At 48.0% G+C, this 14,926-nt stretch overlaps 1 protein-coding gene across 9 annotated transcripts in view; it reads left to right on the top strand.

The window, feature by feature from the left end:
- CACNA1G (calcium voltage-gated channel subunit alpha1 G) overlaps window positions 1-14,926 on the top strand; it is an 87,340-nt gene that overhangs the window by 67,903 nt on the left and 4,511 nt on the right. For 5 of the 9 annotated variants that reach the window (XM_036754048.1, XM_036754050.1, XM_036754046.1 and 2 more), the window contains 8 exons: window positions 4,217-4,368; window positions 5,194-5,303; window positions 6,515-6,648; window positions 7,181-7,251; window positions 7,467-7,545; window positions 7,662-7,783; window positions 9,151-9,507; window positions 11,077-11,226. In XM_036754048.1, the coding sequence (XP_036609943.1) occupies window positions 4,217-4,368; window positions 5,194-5,303; window positions 6,515-6,648; window positions 7,181-7,251; window positions 7,467-7,545; window positions 7,662-7,783; window positions 9,151-9,507; window positions 11,077-11,226 (1,175 nt within the window). Of the gene's footprint in view, window positions 1-4,216; window positions 4,369-5,193; window positions 5,304-6,514; window positions 6,649-7,180; window positions 7,252-7,466; window positions 7,546-7,661; window positions 7,784-9,150; window positions 9,508-11,076; window positions 11,227-14,033; window positions 14,169-14,926 lie in introns of all 9 variants that reach the window. The other 4 variants (XM_036754043.1, XM_036754042.1, XM_036754041.1 and 1 more) reach the window with 2 other exon arrangements.

Here is a 14,926-nt window from a genome sequence, read left to right as displayed (position 1 = left end):
AACCACAAGGAATTAGGTCAAGGGTCTGTCTTTTAGGGCTCACTGATCAACCCAAAGTAGGACACCCCAAATGTCCATTTTGCATGTGGTATCTCAGTAACACCCCCTTATCTGCCTTCACTTCACCGTGGTCAGAGTTGTACATCCCATAATTACGGTGCTGATAGTGACATGTCCAATATTGAGTGGAAGCCTCTCTGGAATCATCAGCTATGCTTTGTGTCTGGATCTCCTGGATGTCCATATGTGATAATGTTAAGATCCCAGATCCCTATCATGCTGTGCTTGAGGGAAAGAGTGGAAGGCATGAGCAGGAGGAATTCTATCCATGCTCTCTAGAGTGATATAAACCCTCTTTCTCTCTCTCTCTCTCTCTCTCTCTCTCTCTCACACACACACACACACACACACACACACACACACACACACATACAGTAATACATGAGCTCATACGCATACTGTCATTTAAGTCCAAAATAGGGGCTCTCAGTGGTCCTGTTTCTACCCCATACATAATCTCAGATACCCACTGTTCCCCTGCCTGCTTACATTGTTTCCTTTGAAGGCCTTTGGTCTTCTGTGATTCAAGTAGCTGCATTATGTATGATCCAAGCAGAGGGTCCAGTCTAGTGTGATTGGTGGATGTCCAAATTTTCTATTCTCTGACATGTTTCTGACCCCTCTTCCACTTATATCCAGGTTTTCTCCCAGTAGGAAGGAGTCTTAGACCCCAAAGTGAAAGTGTCAGTTCAGTAACTCTCTAGGATAAAGGGTGGGTTGGAGAACTGAATTCCTTAGGTATCAGCAGATGGGGAAGGAAAGAAGAAACAACAGTGACCAGGGCCCCAGTCTTTTGCTAAGCAGGTTTGGCTATAGACAGATGAGGACTGAGTTTGGTTTGTAGCCAACTTGGTAGTAGGCATTGACCCCCACAGCCATCAAGTGCCCTCCTCCTTCCCACCACATCCCCATCTCAAAGTCCAGACCTGGTCAAAGGAGCTCAATGTGTGACCCATCCTATGTGGGGGACTGTGTCACATATCATATGGCTCCCTACCTCCCCACTTTCCACCTGGTTATCCCCTTTCACTTGGTCTTTGCCTGATATCTACTCAACGATAACCCCAACTAACCCACTGTGCCTGTTGCCCTTGGTCCTGTGTTTTCCTCTCAGCCACCCAGTCCTTGGGTGGGTTGTGTAAGGAGGGATAGGAGTGGGGGGTGCCCCACTTCCCATCTTGTGGATTTGTCTGATATTTACCAAGCCTGTTATGACTCATGCAGCTGGAAGGGGGCATGGGTACAAGGGAGAAAGGCATGGACTCCAGGATAACTCCCAATCAACTAAGGATTTCCCCAATGACTTAAGTAAGAGTTCCCCATACCTCTCCCTCCTTCCTCCTCCCCCAATCTCCTTGGGCTGTTGTGGCTGAGACAGTAGCTTCCAAAGCAACTTAATTTGTGGCCCCCTGACAAGGTAATCTACATTTACACTAATCTGCATGCCAGGCATGTGGGGGATGTGCCACCCCCTGCCCCATGTAGCCAAGAGAATGCTAAGCAGGGTTGAATCACCAGGGCTGCCCTTCCACACGGTGGATGCCCCTGAGGGTTTGTGTCTAAAAATAACCAAAAAAATAATAATAAAATAAAACCCCACAACCTGTCAGTGGTTTGGAGAGGGAGGGAGGGGTTGAGAGGGAGTGTGCTAAAGGGGGAGAATGATTCCACTGGGATCCAGGGGGATATGGGTTCTATCCTCAGCCCTGCCCCCTAAGCTAGCTATGTAACCTTGCACAGGCCGCTTCAATTCCCTGGGCCTATTTCCTCCTCTAAAAAACGAATGGATTGAATTAGATGATCTCTGAGGTTTCTTCTAGCTCTGACATTCTAGATTTTGGTGACCCTAAAACACCAACGAAGGATTTCTAGATGTTTCTCCATGTTATGGTGGGGAGGGTTGAGGAGGGGGACAGGGAGGGGGAGACAGGGGAGGCTGCCTTATGAATGCTTGGGATGGTTAGTGATCAACCCTGCTCTAGGCAGACACCCCTACTCCTGCTTAACCTTGCCTCCCTGGCCTTATTTGGGTGTGGGGGGAGTCTTGGAGGACTTGCCTGTCAGGAGCCCCTGGCTGAGTCCCAGTGCAACTCTCACTCGGAGGGATAGAACGAGACCGGAGGTAGAGGTGGGGACCTCTCAATTTGGCCAGCAACACTGCACACGAATTAAGCCTATATAAGTATTCAGTTTGGGATACAGGGATGGGGAAGGTGCCCTCCCTCCCTCCAGTTCCCTTCTGCATTGTCTCAGCTAATAATGGGGCTAATAAGAAGACAGTGTTTCTAGCTTAATTGTATTCAAACATTTTGGTTAATTCCCCATTCATATTTTAGCATAATGGGATCGGGTGCTCTCAGCTTTTATGGAGATTAATGTAGAGCCAGAGAGATCCCGCCTCTTGAGCTGCATAGCTCAGCTCCCTCCCTGCTCTTGCAGGAATGGAAGGAAGAGCCCTCGCTTGTCTCCAGTCAACTCTCTGTTATCCATCCAATGGAAGATCCAAGGCTTTGTTGTTCCCAGCCCAGATCAACCTACCCCCCCTTCCCTGCTCCCCCTAAATTGACATATCTTTCCTCAGGGAGATACTGTCTTGAGTCAACCATGACTTAGAAGATCAACCTTCGGTGCCTGAAAATAAAACAAAAAATCATAATGCATCCCCAAATTGAAAAGACAAATCTGAGGATGCTTTGGTTTGGGGGGGAAGGGGAGGCAGAGATGATTTACATCATTGCCTTTTCACATTAGTCTAGATAACTGAGAATTGGCCATGTGAAAACTGAACTTTTTTGTTGTTGTTGCTGGGTTTTTTGCCCCACCCCTCTCCTATGGAGAATTTTAAGTCCTGACTCCCTTTTTCAATCCCCATCTGGGTCCCCCCTCCTTTCCTTTTCCTGCTTCAGTCTATCCCTCTGTTAAATAACCAGCATGAGGGTGGAGTCCTGAGTGTGAGCTGGTTTAGGGTCAGAACTTCCAGCCAGCCCCATTCTGGGGTGCAGTCCATGGTGCTGATGGGCTTAAGTCCTCCTAGACCTCCCTGGGGTGGGGGAGAAGGACTGTCTGAGATCCGTGTCTGTTTGATGGAGCTGCCAGGGAGCCTGATCAGTCCCCAAAACAGTCCCCCAGAATGAGGGGAATGTCACTCTTTCTGCTCTCATGAGAGCCACCCCAGCCCTCAGTCTCTATCTAGGATGGATCTTGCTCCCTAGATTTGTCCTTAGTGCCTCTAGGGGACAGGAGTGCTCCTGGGGCAGTGATTTTAATCACTAGCTGATCTGCTAATTACAAGAGTAATATTATGCTTCTGACAGATCTCAGACAGCCTCTTCCACTCCAATATGCATTATCATGCTGCCCTGAATTTATGGTCTCAGGCTGGGCATTTCCTCATTAGAGATTAGGTGAGCAAATTAGTTTATCTCCTCAAACATCCAGGATTCCAAGAGCTTGTCTCTAGGATGAGAGCAAACCGTCTTCCTCCACCTCCACTCTGGAAACACATGGGCACAGGGTGTGGGGGTGTAGAGGGGAAGGAGCTTGGGAGTATGGGGCTGGTGATGTCCCCCTCCCTGAGATCCAGTCACCGAGATGTACAAATTCTGAGCTCTAGTTTTAATTCCAAAGCCTTAGCTCCATTTAATCTTTTTGCAGTACTCCTCCACCCCCACTGAGCCTCATCTAATTCCCTTGGGTTTTTTTTTCCAATTTTTGGATCTGGCTTTGTTTAAAGAGTAGAGAGGTGAAGGAAGGTGGAAAAAGCTGTCTTTTTCTTCTTAAGGGATAAGTGCTCTTTGGACCCCAAATGTAAGGGGAGGGGGTTGTCTCACCTGTTCTCTAATTTGGATTAGGAGCTGTGCATGTTCAATGCCCTACCTTATCTGGAGAGGTATCAGTAGAAATGCTTAGACTAGAGAGAGCAAATGCCTGTGATACCCTCTCCCAGCTCCAACTCCCTCCCCAAAACAGCTTGTCCTTTTGGGGAGGGAGTAGGAAGAATGGGGGATGCTGATAGAAGTAGAATGATCACCTCTGGTATTGGGGCTGGTGGCTGTTTGGGAGCCTGTCTTGGGTAGGGCAAGGGAGACGGATGGGGCCGGGGGAGACTAATGGTTTCTCTGCTCTCTGCCCCTCTCATTGGCTTCTCCCCCACCAGAAGCACAATGCAAACCCTACTATTCAGACTACTCAAGGTTCCGGCTCCTTGTCCACCACATGTGTACCAGCCACTACTTGGATCTCTTCATCACAGGCGTTATTGGTCTGAACGTAGTTACTATGGCCATGGAACATTATCAGCAGCCTCAGGTAAGAACTCTCCCTCCCACCCACACACACAGCCTATCCCCAACCCCCCACCCTGCCCCACACATATGGAAGGAACCTCCTCCTCCCTGTCGGATGGTTTATCCATATGGGGAGACATCAGTGTACCATTGTGGGGGGTGAGGGATTCCCCTCCAAAATATTTGACAGATGGGATTTCCGAGTCCTATTCAAAGCCATGATTCCATTATAATAGAAAAAGCATCAGGCTTTTTCAGTGTCTCAGTGGATAAAGTGCTGGACTTAGAGCCTGGAAGACCTGAGATCAAATTGTTCCTCAGATGTTTATTAGCTATATGACCCTAGGCAAGTCATTTAACATGCCTCAGTTTTCCTATCTGTAAAATGGGATAATAATAGTAGCACCTACTACATAGGTTTGTTTTAAGGAACAAATGAAATCATATATCTAAAAAGCTACATAAATACTGTCATTATTAGATTTAGAGATTTTGGGATTTAGATTTTGATTAAAATCCCACCTCTACTGCTTAGAAACTGTGTGCCCCTTGAAAAGTACCTCCTCCTCTCTGGGCCTCAATTTACCCATTTGTAAAGGGAGGGAATTAGATTTGTTGATCTCCAAGGTCCCTTCCAGTGTTACGTCTTCTAATCCACAATTACCCAACATACCACAATTTGGTAGGTGTAAAAGCGGTGCTCATCTGAGGACTCACTGATCCCCTTTCCCTCCCCCCACCACCTAGACCAGCTAACTCTCTGCCACAGGGTCTGGGGAGGTCTGATAAGGAGACTGTTAGCCCCTCTGACATCAGTGATGAGGCCCCCTGCATCTGTTCCCCCTAGATCCTGGATGAGGCTTTGAAGATCTGCAACTACATCTTCACTGTTATCTTTGTCTTGGAGTCTGTTTTCAAACTTGTGGCCTTTGGTTTCCGACGATTCTTCCAGGACAGGTAATTGAGAGTGGAACTACAAGGTGCCTTTGTCCGCCCCCCACCACCCCAGTCAAAATCTCCAGAGAATTCTTGTCATCCCCAATTACTCACTTTCTCTAGACAACTTGGGCAAATCTGGGGGATACTGGAGCCTCCCACTGTCTTCCTCTCACTGTTGTGGGAAGGGGAGGTGGCCCAAGGGTTGTGAGGAGGTTCAGGACACAATGCCAAAACAGAGGGTTGGAGGTGAGGGTAGAGAGAAGGGAGGTAGGAGGTGGCAAGAAGGCTCCTAATGGGATGGAAGGGACATTAGACTGGGGATCAAGAGAGCTGGGTTCTAGTCCCTCCTGGTGTGGGGGATGGAGAACCTCCTCTGGCCCCACCATAGTCAGGTTCATCTAAGAAGCTAGATGGTGCAGTGGCTAGAGCTCTAAAGCTAGAGGCAAAAAGACCTTGAGTTCAAATCTTGCCTCAGACACTTATGAGCCTGGGCATGTCGCTTAACCTCTATTTGCCTCAGTTTCCTCATTTGTAAAATGAGAATGGTAATAGCACCTACCTCTCAAGGTTTTTGTGAGCATAAATTGAGGTAATATTTATAAAGTGTTTTGTAACCATTATAAATACTAGATATTATTAGAAGGTAACCTGGTATTACAGAAAGAGAAATCAGAAGGTCTGGATTTCAAATCCCACCTTGGAATTTCCTGTCTCTATGACCCTCACTCAGCAAGTCACTCCTCTGTGAAATGGGGGAGGCCTGACCTAGATGTCCCTCTAATATCCCTATGAGCTTTTAGTCCATGATTGTATGCATTCACAAGAACTGCGGTTGAACAGAATGGGGAAGGAAAGTCCTACAAGGCTGGATTTCTCTATGGGCACATTCCTGCACCATAGTGTGATGGAAGGAGAATCTAGTTAATAGCAGGCATGCAGCAAAAAAAGCTACTATTGAGTACCAGAGATTGACAGACCTGGATGCTAGGCTTGGATCTGCCACTGACTAGCTCTTTGTGACCTTAGGTCAGTTCATCTCCTTCCTTCTCTGCAAAATGCTGGATATCTTTAAAGTCTTTTCCAGCTCTAGCCTTCAGAGTCTAAGAAAATGTTCTTATGCTGCCCACTCCCCCATTCCAACAAACCCAGCTCTTCCACCCTTTGGGTTCCCTTGGCCCCTACCCCAGAATCCCTCCATCCCCCCAGGGAGACACGTTTCGGGTTTCCAGGTGGAACCAACTAGATCTGGCCATCGTGCTGCTATCCATCATGGGGATCACTCTGGAGGAGATCGAGGTCAATGCATCACTGCCCATCAACCCCACCATCATCCGCATTATGAGGGTGCTTCGAATCGCCCGTGGTCAGTGTCTGCAGGAGAGGCTCACCCCAGCCGCACCAGGCACTCTAACATTGCTCCTCCATCCTGCCTTTGGAGACCAACAGAGCTGGGGGCTGGAAGGCTTGTACCTTGGAGATGGATTGGGAAATAAGATCCGTTCTGGGATAGAGCCCACCTGCCCAACAAATGGACCCATTTTTCTTCTGTACAATATGAAACCGGTTGGAAGGGAAGGGATCTGGGCTGCTTAGGACCCTGGCCAGCTCCCAGTCTACTGTCCCATTCTTAGTGCATCCAATCTGACCTTTGCCAGCCCATCTCTGCTGAGTAAGAAGGTTGCTGGGTTCCTCAGACCTCTTTCTTGCCTTCTTCTCTCTGTGGTGGGTGGGGAAGTTGTTACTGGCCCCTTCACAGCCTAACAGCTTCACTGGAACCCCATCAGTCCTGCCCCTCCCCAGCAACAGTCTAGGCCAGGGCTAATGGGGCCTTGAGGCCTTGGAAAGGGGGAAGGTAAGGGGCTGTTCACCCTCATCCCATCCTTTTGTTTCCTCAGTGCTGAAGTTGCTGAAGATGGCGGTAGGCATGCGGGCTCTGCTGGATACAGTGATGCAGGCCTTGCCCCAGGTATTGGAGGGGGCTGGGATGGGGCAGTCATTTGGGTTTTCTGGGCCCTCAATGACTCTCCCTTTCTTTGGTGGGCCTAATTCTTCCTCTTTCATGAACTGGAGAAAAGGACAGAGGATTTGGGGGAGTGGAGGGGAGGGAGAAGGAGGAGGAAAGTTTGGACCTGGACTGGGATATCCATATGCATCTTTGCCTTTTCTTTTCTTCTTTTCCAGGTGGGGAACCTGGGGCTCCTCTTCATGCTACTATTTTTCATCTTTGCAGCTCTGGGGGTGGAGCTTTTTGGAGACCTAGGTGAGCTGAGGTTGTGTGTGAGGGAACTCTGTGTGGGCGCTGGAGGGTCCTAAGGTCTGGGACAGAAGAAGTAGCTGACTGGGGGAATCCCTTTTCTCTCTTATCCTCTCCCCTAGAGTGTGATGAAACCCACCCCTGTGAGGGCCTAGGCCGTCATGCCACCTTCAGGAACTTTGGTATGGCCTTCTTGACCCTTTTCCGAGTCTCTACCGGTGACAACTGGAATGGCATCATGAAGGTGGGACCCTCCCCCTCTCCCCTGCCTCGAATGTTCCTGGCTCTTCCTGGAGTTGGTCTATCCTCAAAACTTCATTGTAATAGCCTGAACTAAGTATTGTTAGGAAGTTGAAATGATAGTAAGTAAAATCTTGTAGCGTTCTCCCCATCAAAGCACTCTGAAATTCACTTTTGAAGACTTCTTTGTTTAGAGGGACAAAATAGCAGGTTTTTCATCCTTAGAACACCCCAAAACTCCTCTTTCTCCAGAAGATACACTATAACTTCTTCCATATTCAAGATACCTAATAACTCCTCTCTCCCCAGAACATTCTATAACTTTTCCATCTTCCTCTGACATCTTATAGATCCCTTTTTGAGCAGGACACCTTATAATTCATCCCATATCCCCAGGACACTCTATAAATTTTTCTTCTCTTCAGATCATCCTATAACTTCCTCCAGGACCAACAAAGCTTTCTTTCTGACACTCTATAGCTTCCCCTCTCACCAGTATACCCTATAACTCTGCTTTCTCCCTAAAAGGCCCCTTCTTCCATCCCCAAAACACACCCTCCCTTTCCCCAAGACACTCCAAAACTAATTCTCCTTCTCCCTATAATACCCTATAACTTTCCTGCCCCCTCAAGAAACCTTATATCTCTCCTTTCTCCCTAAGATTCCCTATAACTTTTTCTTATAACTTTTTCACCTCCATTGCCAGAACACCCTATATCTTCTGCTTTTCCCTTAGACACCCTTAACTCATTTTTCTCCTTGGGACACTCTATAACTTACCTCTGCCCCAGTACACTGTATATACATATACGCGTACAATATACATATATATTCTCTTCTCCAGATCACTCTATAACTTCCTTCATCCCTAAGATACTTTATACCTCCTCCTTCTCCCTTGGACATCCTATAACTCTTCCCTCTTTTTTGATACTCTATAGCTCCCCCTTTTACCAAGATATCCTATAACTCACTCCTAAACCAGGACACCCTCTCAATTCTCTTTCTTCTTAGGACACTCCTTTTTCTCCTTCAAGATACCCTCTAACCCAAAAATTCTTACCCTTTTCTGTGTCAGGGACCCCTTGGGTAGTCTGGTGAAGTCTATGCCCTCTTCTTGGAATAATATTTTTAAACACATGGGATTATAAAAGAAATTAATGATATTGAAATGCAGTTATCAAAATATTTTTAAAATTCAATTTATTTTATTTTCCTAATTCTCTCCCTTTCTTCTCCCTTTCTCCCACCTACTGAGAAGACAATTAAAACAAAACCCATCTCAAAATATTTTTTACAAGTTTCAAGGACTTCCGTGAATTCCAGGTTAAGAACCCAGTTCTTGTCTGACTCCTCCATTTCCCTACTCAGGACACCCTCCGAGACTGTGACCAGGAGTCCACCTGCTACAACACTGTCATCTCCCCCATCTACTTCGTGTCCTTCGTACTGACTGCTCAGTTTGTGCTGGTCAATGTGGTCATCGCCGTCCTGATGAAGCACTTGGAAGAGAGCAACAAGGAGGCCAAGGAAGAGGCCGAGCTGGAGGCTGAGCTGGAGATGGAGATGAAGACCCTGGCCCCGCCCCAGCCTCCCATCCCAGGAGACCCCTTCTCCTGGCCCCGGGGAGAGGGAGGGCCCGACAGCCAGCCCGGCAGCCCAAAGCTCAGGGCCTCTCAGGCCTTGCACGTCAAAGTGGCTTCTCAGCTCTCCTTGGCCCACCCCACGGTGAGACCCCAGTGGGGAATGAGGGGACTGGAAAGAGGGGGAGGAGTGAAGACCCCCCCCCCGGGGAGGTACTTTATGAAGCAGACAGAGGATGGGAGGATTAGGAAACCATCAGACCCAGGCTGAAAGCCAGCCATAGGACCCCATATGAAGACTCATTCACTGCCCCCTAAAACCAGGTCCTCACTCTCCTCCCAAATGATCAAGCCCCCCAGACGTAGGCTCCCCTACCTCCCTAGAGAAGACAAGAGCTGGAAAGGGCATTGCCCCATGGGATGATGTTGGCAGAAACAGAGCAAGAAGGGAGGTTGGAAAGGCACTCCAGTTCCTCATCAGGGCTGCTGCCAACAGCAAAGCTTCATGTCTCTTCCTGTCTCCTTCAAGGGGAACTGTGTCAGTAAAAACATTGCCCCCAGCCCTGGGTGGTCCCCAGGTAACTGTGGGATCTGCTTACCAGGCAGCCTGCCTGGCCCTGACCTAGAATAGCAATGGTGCTGCTCTCAGCACCTCTGTCTTTGCTGTTCAGGGGGCTACGGGGGAGTGCCAGGGGTGACAGTCTCCTTCCGCCTCACCAGGGATGGTGCTTTCTGATAGAAGCAGAGGGTTAGTCTCCTTGCCAGAGATAATAGAACTCCCCCCACCACCACCACCCTGTCCACTTTTTATTTTTTCCTCCAAGCAAACATATTTGTTTCCCAGTACTGATCTGGCCTCTCCTTCCTTGATTCAGGACTGAGCTTTCTGAAAAGCTTTCTTTGTTTTCTTCCTCTTTTTTGGTACCCTCTCATCTCCTTCCCCTCATCTTCTTTCTACCCCCTTTCTTCTTCTTTTCCTGTTTTCTCTTTTCCATCCTTCTCAATCCATGCTTTCTTTAACTTGTCCTATTTCCTCTTCCTAACTTCCTTTTCTGCTTCCACCATTCTCGATCTCTCTCCTTCTTCATTCTCTGTCTCTATCCTTTAATGCCACACTCACTCTCTCTCATCCCCTCTATTCTAAGTCTTCCTCTCTCTCCCATCCCTTCTTTCTTCTTCACCCTTTCTCTCCCTCACTCTCTCTCCTTCATCTCTTCCTTCATCCTTTCTCTCCCTCACCCTCTCTCCTTCATCCTTTCTCATCCTCTCTCCTTCATCCTTTCTTCCTCATCCTCACTCTCTCCTTTGTTCTCTCTCCCTCATTTTCTCTCTCCCTCATCCTTTTATTCTTATTTTCTCTCTACCCATCCTCTCTCCACATCCTCTGTCTCTCTCCTTTGTCCTCCTTCTTTCTCTTCCCTCTCTTCTCTGTATCCCACTCCTTCTGACATCCTTTTTTCCATTAATCTTCTCATCTGCAACCCTTTTTTATTCTCATCCTCTCTTCCTTATGTTTCCTTCCTATTTCCCTCATCGCTCCTCATCTCTTCTTTCCTACTCATCTTTTCCCACTCATTTCCCCACCTCCTGCTCATTCTCCTTCTCTTGCCCTTTCTCCATATGTCACTCTCTTCTATCTGCTCTCCCTCTCCTCTCTGACCCTCTCCCCTGCCTCTTCTTCTTCCTTCCCTAACTTCTCCTCGGCACCACTCAGGACAGACAGCTGTTTGACACCATCTCCCTGCTGATCCAGGGGTCTCTGGAGGGGGAGTTGAAATTGATGGATGAGCTGTCCAGCTCTTTGGGCCGGCCCTACACCTTCCCTCCCGCCCCTGGCCAGGGCGACTCCGAACCTCAGGTTACTGTCCCTGTGTTGTGTGCCCTGCCCTGCCAGTCTAGTATTGGAGGGGGGTTACTGTGTCCACCACTAATTAAGGTGGCCAGTAAGAAGGGAAACCTAGGGTTACAGTGTAGGTTAGAAAAATAATTGATATTCTGGCAGGTGTTTCCTTGAGCTGGCATGGTCCATTCTAATACAGCAGGAGGCTGAAAAAAACAGAGGGGAGAGAGTTAGTGGGGCAATGGAGGTGGGAGGCTGATGTGGGCATTAGAATAAGAGAGGTAGGTAAAGGCTCAGGCAGATGCTATAACAGGGATTTTTAACCTGGTGTCCACACAGACTCCAAAGGGGTCCGTGGATAGATTTCAGGGTGTCTATGAACCTAGGTGGGGAAAAATTATATTTTTTAAACTAACCTCTAATTGGCATTTATCATTTCTTTTAATTATTTATAAAACATTATTGTGATAAGGCGTCCATGGGCTTCACCAGACTGCCAAAGGTCTTTATGACCCACAAAAAAGGTTAAAAATCCCTGTGCTGAAAGAGAGAGGTCGGGGAAGGGTCTTTAGGGCCCTTTGTGGGGGAGGAAATCACTGAGGAGGAGAAGAAGAGAGAATAGGGAGAGAGAGGGAGTATGGAGGGGAGGGGATGTCTGGTCAAACACTCGTGGAATGGGGAGGGGAAGGGGAAGGGGCAAAGAGATTTTCTTGGCAGTGCTGACTGACAGGCCTGTAAGTGTGGGAGGGATTTCCCTGGATGACTGGCCTTGGAACCAGGATTAGGCCAGTATGTGTCCACCCAGAGTGAGAGGCTGATGCTTCTCCCCAGGTCCTGGCTCCTGCAGGCATCCAGGATAGTGGCTTCTCATTGTATTCTTGTTTGGGGCATGACAGCTACTTCGTTTATCTGATTATTTTAAGCCGGAATTTATCCTAAAAAGAGATTCGGGGAGTTGGTTGAGGAGTGGGGGCAGGGAGGAATTAGGCCATGACACTGATCTCTAAGAACATGCGAGATGTGAAACATGAAATGGATGTTTTCCTATTCCCCTCCCTATCCATCACAGCTCTATCATGCCCCGCCCCTGGGACTTCCACTATAATTATTCCTCATTTTCAAGCCCTTGTCCTTTCTGCTTTGCTACCTTCTATCCACCCCTTACTAGGCCTTTTCTTCCCTAATCTCACCTTCTCTTTCACACTCTCACAGCTCTCTCCATCTCTCTTCCTACGGCAAAGGAATCAGTTCTATAAATTAGGACAGGAAACTTGGCAGATCAGGGTCTAGGGGGGTTCTGGGAGTTCAGAGACCAAAGGAATTAGCTTTAAAGCTCCCCATCCTCTGTTTCTTATCCTTTCTTCCTTTCCAGCTTCCCTTTGCTTCCTAGTACAGTCCTTGCTCCAATTAAACCTACAAGAGCACAGAACCCCAAATCTCCTCTAGGATGGGGAAGGATAAGAAGTCAGGGCTCATCTGCCCACCTTTCTCTTAGTGTTACATCATCAGAGTGGGAATGAGGATGTCAATGTTTTACTCCAGAAGAGGGAAGGAGCCTGTGGGAGCATCAGGACCGGACTTTAGTGCGATCTGTGATTATTTCACTGGGTGGGAACATGAAGCCTGGGAAGACAGGACCCTTAAAGATATCTGAAATAGGATGGCAGTAGGGGAAGAAAGACTCCAGGGAGGAGAAACTGAGGAAGGAAGGGTCAGAGAAAGCCCCTGAACTGGGGCTGCTGATAGGAGCCTAGTCTCCCACACTTAGATCCCTAGAGCTCAGAGCTGGAAGGGTAAACGCATCATGTTTCCCATTCCTCATTTTATGGAAAAGGAAACTGAAGGCCAGAGAAGAGAGTGGCATTCCCAAAGGGTAGGGAAGTGGCATTCCCAAAGGGGAGCAAAGGTGGCATCTGAACCCACATCTCATGCTCTTCCCTCAGTGCCACTGTTGAGAGTGAGTCTATCATGTGCACAGACCAGATCTTTGGGGGGGAATGGGCAATAGTTGTAACACACCCAGGGGGCTAACAGCAGGGGAAGTGTGTACTACCGTCAGCCCCTATGTGTGTAGACACACATCCCAATACCTCTGGTGGCTCTCAGAGAGAAGGAGGTCATCCCAAGAGGTGACTGGAGATGGATGACGGCTACAGAAGAAGACAGAGACAGACTGTGGTTTTGAAGGAATCAGAAGCTGAGGCCTTGACAAACCCTGCCAAGCCTTTTTAGATGTAGAAGAAATAATAAGAACATAGCCAGGCTCTCTGTGGTATTGCCCCCCTCATCTCCCTCTCCATGCCCCACCCCCACCCCCATACCACTGCCTCTGTCTGTAGAGAAAAGGGAGAAAAATCATCTTTCTTTTCCTTTTCTTTATTTCTCTCTCTCTTTTTTTGGTTTCATCTTTCATGACTGTGTCTAAAGCCCTCCCCTTGACACAGGGTGGCAGGGGGTGGTCTAAGAATCTGCAGGGATCTTTTTTTATGTGGTTTCCCCGTGCTTTGCTATTCAGGTTCTGTCGATGTTTGCCCTCAGTCCTTTTGTATATGTGGTGACCCTTCGAATTCATGCTCTGATGCTCTGTGTGTGTGTGTGTGTGTGTGTGTGTGTGTGTGTGTGTGCGTGTGTGTGTGTGTGTGTGTTGGGTCAGGAAAGTCTAAGGGATGTCAGTTTATTGGAGGTTCGGGGGGAGAGAAGGGAGGTTTTTGTTGTTTTTTTTTTTTTCAGTGTGTTTTGTTAAAAAAAAAAAAAGGAAAAAAAGATTTTCTTTTTTCTTCCATTTTTTTTGTCCTGGTTTCTTATGCTTGATCATCTCTCTCCTTGTTTAGATCCCTCTAGCTGAGATGGAGGATCTGTCTCTGACGTCAGATATTCTGTCTGAACAGTCCTGCTCCTTAGCTCTGACGGATGATTCTTTGCCTGATGACACTCACACACTTTTACTTAATGCCCTGGAAAGAAATGTACATACATAGACCCGCTCACTTTCTCCCTTAGCTCTGTGTAGGGCTCTGAATACTGGCACTGGGGCTTTTCCTCCCTCCATTCCCCCCATCCCATCCCCCTCCTCTCAAAGTTTCCAGTTCTCACTTTTCACCCCAGATACATTAATTCAGTTACAATTCTTGTTTTTTTGCCAAATTAACATCTCTCACCAGCTCTTCTCCAAAGAGAGAGAGAGAGAGACAAAGGTTGAATGTGTGTGACCTTTTCCACAAGGAATACAGGGGAGGGGGGATAGGCATCAAAGTATTAACCTGGGTACCATCCACACCCCTCTTTGGAATTGGCCTTGCCAGGCTGCAGAACCAGGCAGCTGATGAAAGAGACAGTATGTTCTGGAGACCCTAGACCTGTGCCCTGGGGGTTCAGATTCAGCCCCCTGTATTTGGAGCCCTGCCCAAGCTGTGCCCCCTCATCCCACTTTTCCTCCTTTTCCATGCCTCCACTCCACCCTTATCAACATTAGACATTCACCACTGTGTAGTGGGGCAGTGCTTTCACCTCTGCTGTGACCAACATAATTTCTTTCCCCGCTTTTGGAAGGGGACCATTTTTGTCTTCTCTGTAACTCTCCATGTCTCTCACCTCCCGCCCTAATTTCTGAGGACCCTTCTTTGTGTTGCTGATAAATCCTCCAAACTCTCTTGTCTCTCTAGCCCTGTGTGACTCAGAACCTAGACCCCTTTCCCATCCCCCGAATCAGATTTCCCATGGTTGT

This window comes from Trichosurus vulpecula, chromosome 4 (assembly GCF_011100635.1).
Source record: "Trichosurus vulpecula isolate mTriVul1 chromosome 4, mTriVul1.pri, whole genome shotgun sequence".
NCBI classification, from domain to species: Eukaryota; Metazoa; Chordata; class Mammalia; order Diprotodontia; family Phalangeridae; genus Trichosurus; species Trichosurus vulpecula.
This window is presented reverse-complemented; position numbering and strand designations above follow the sequence as displayed.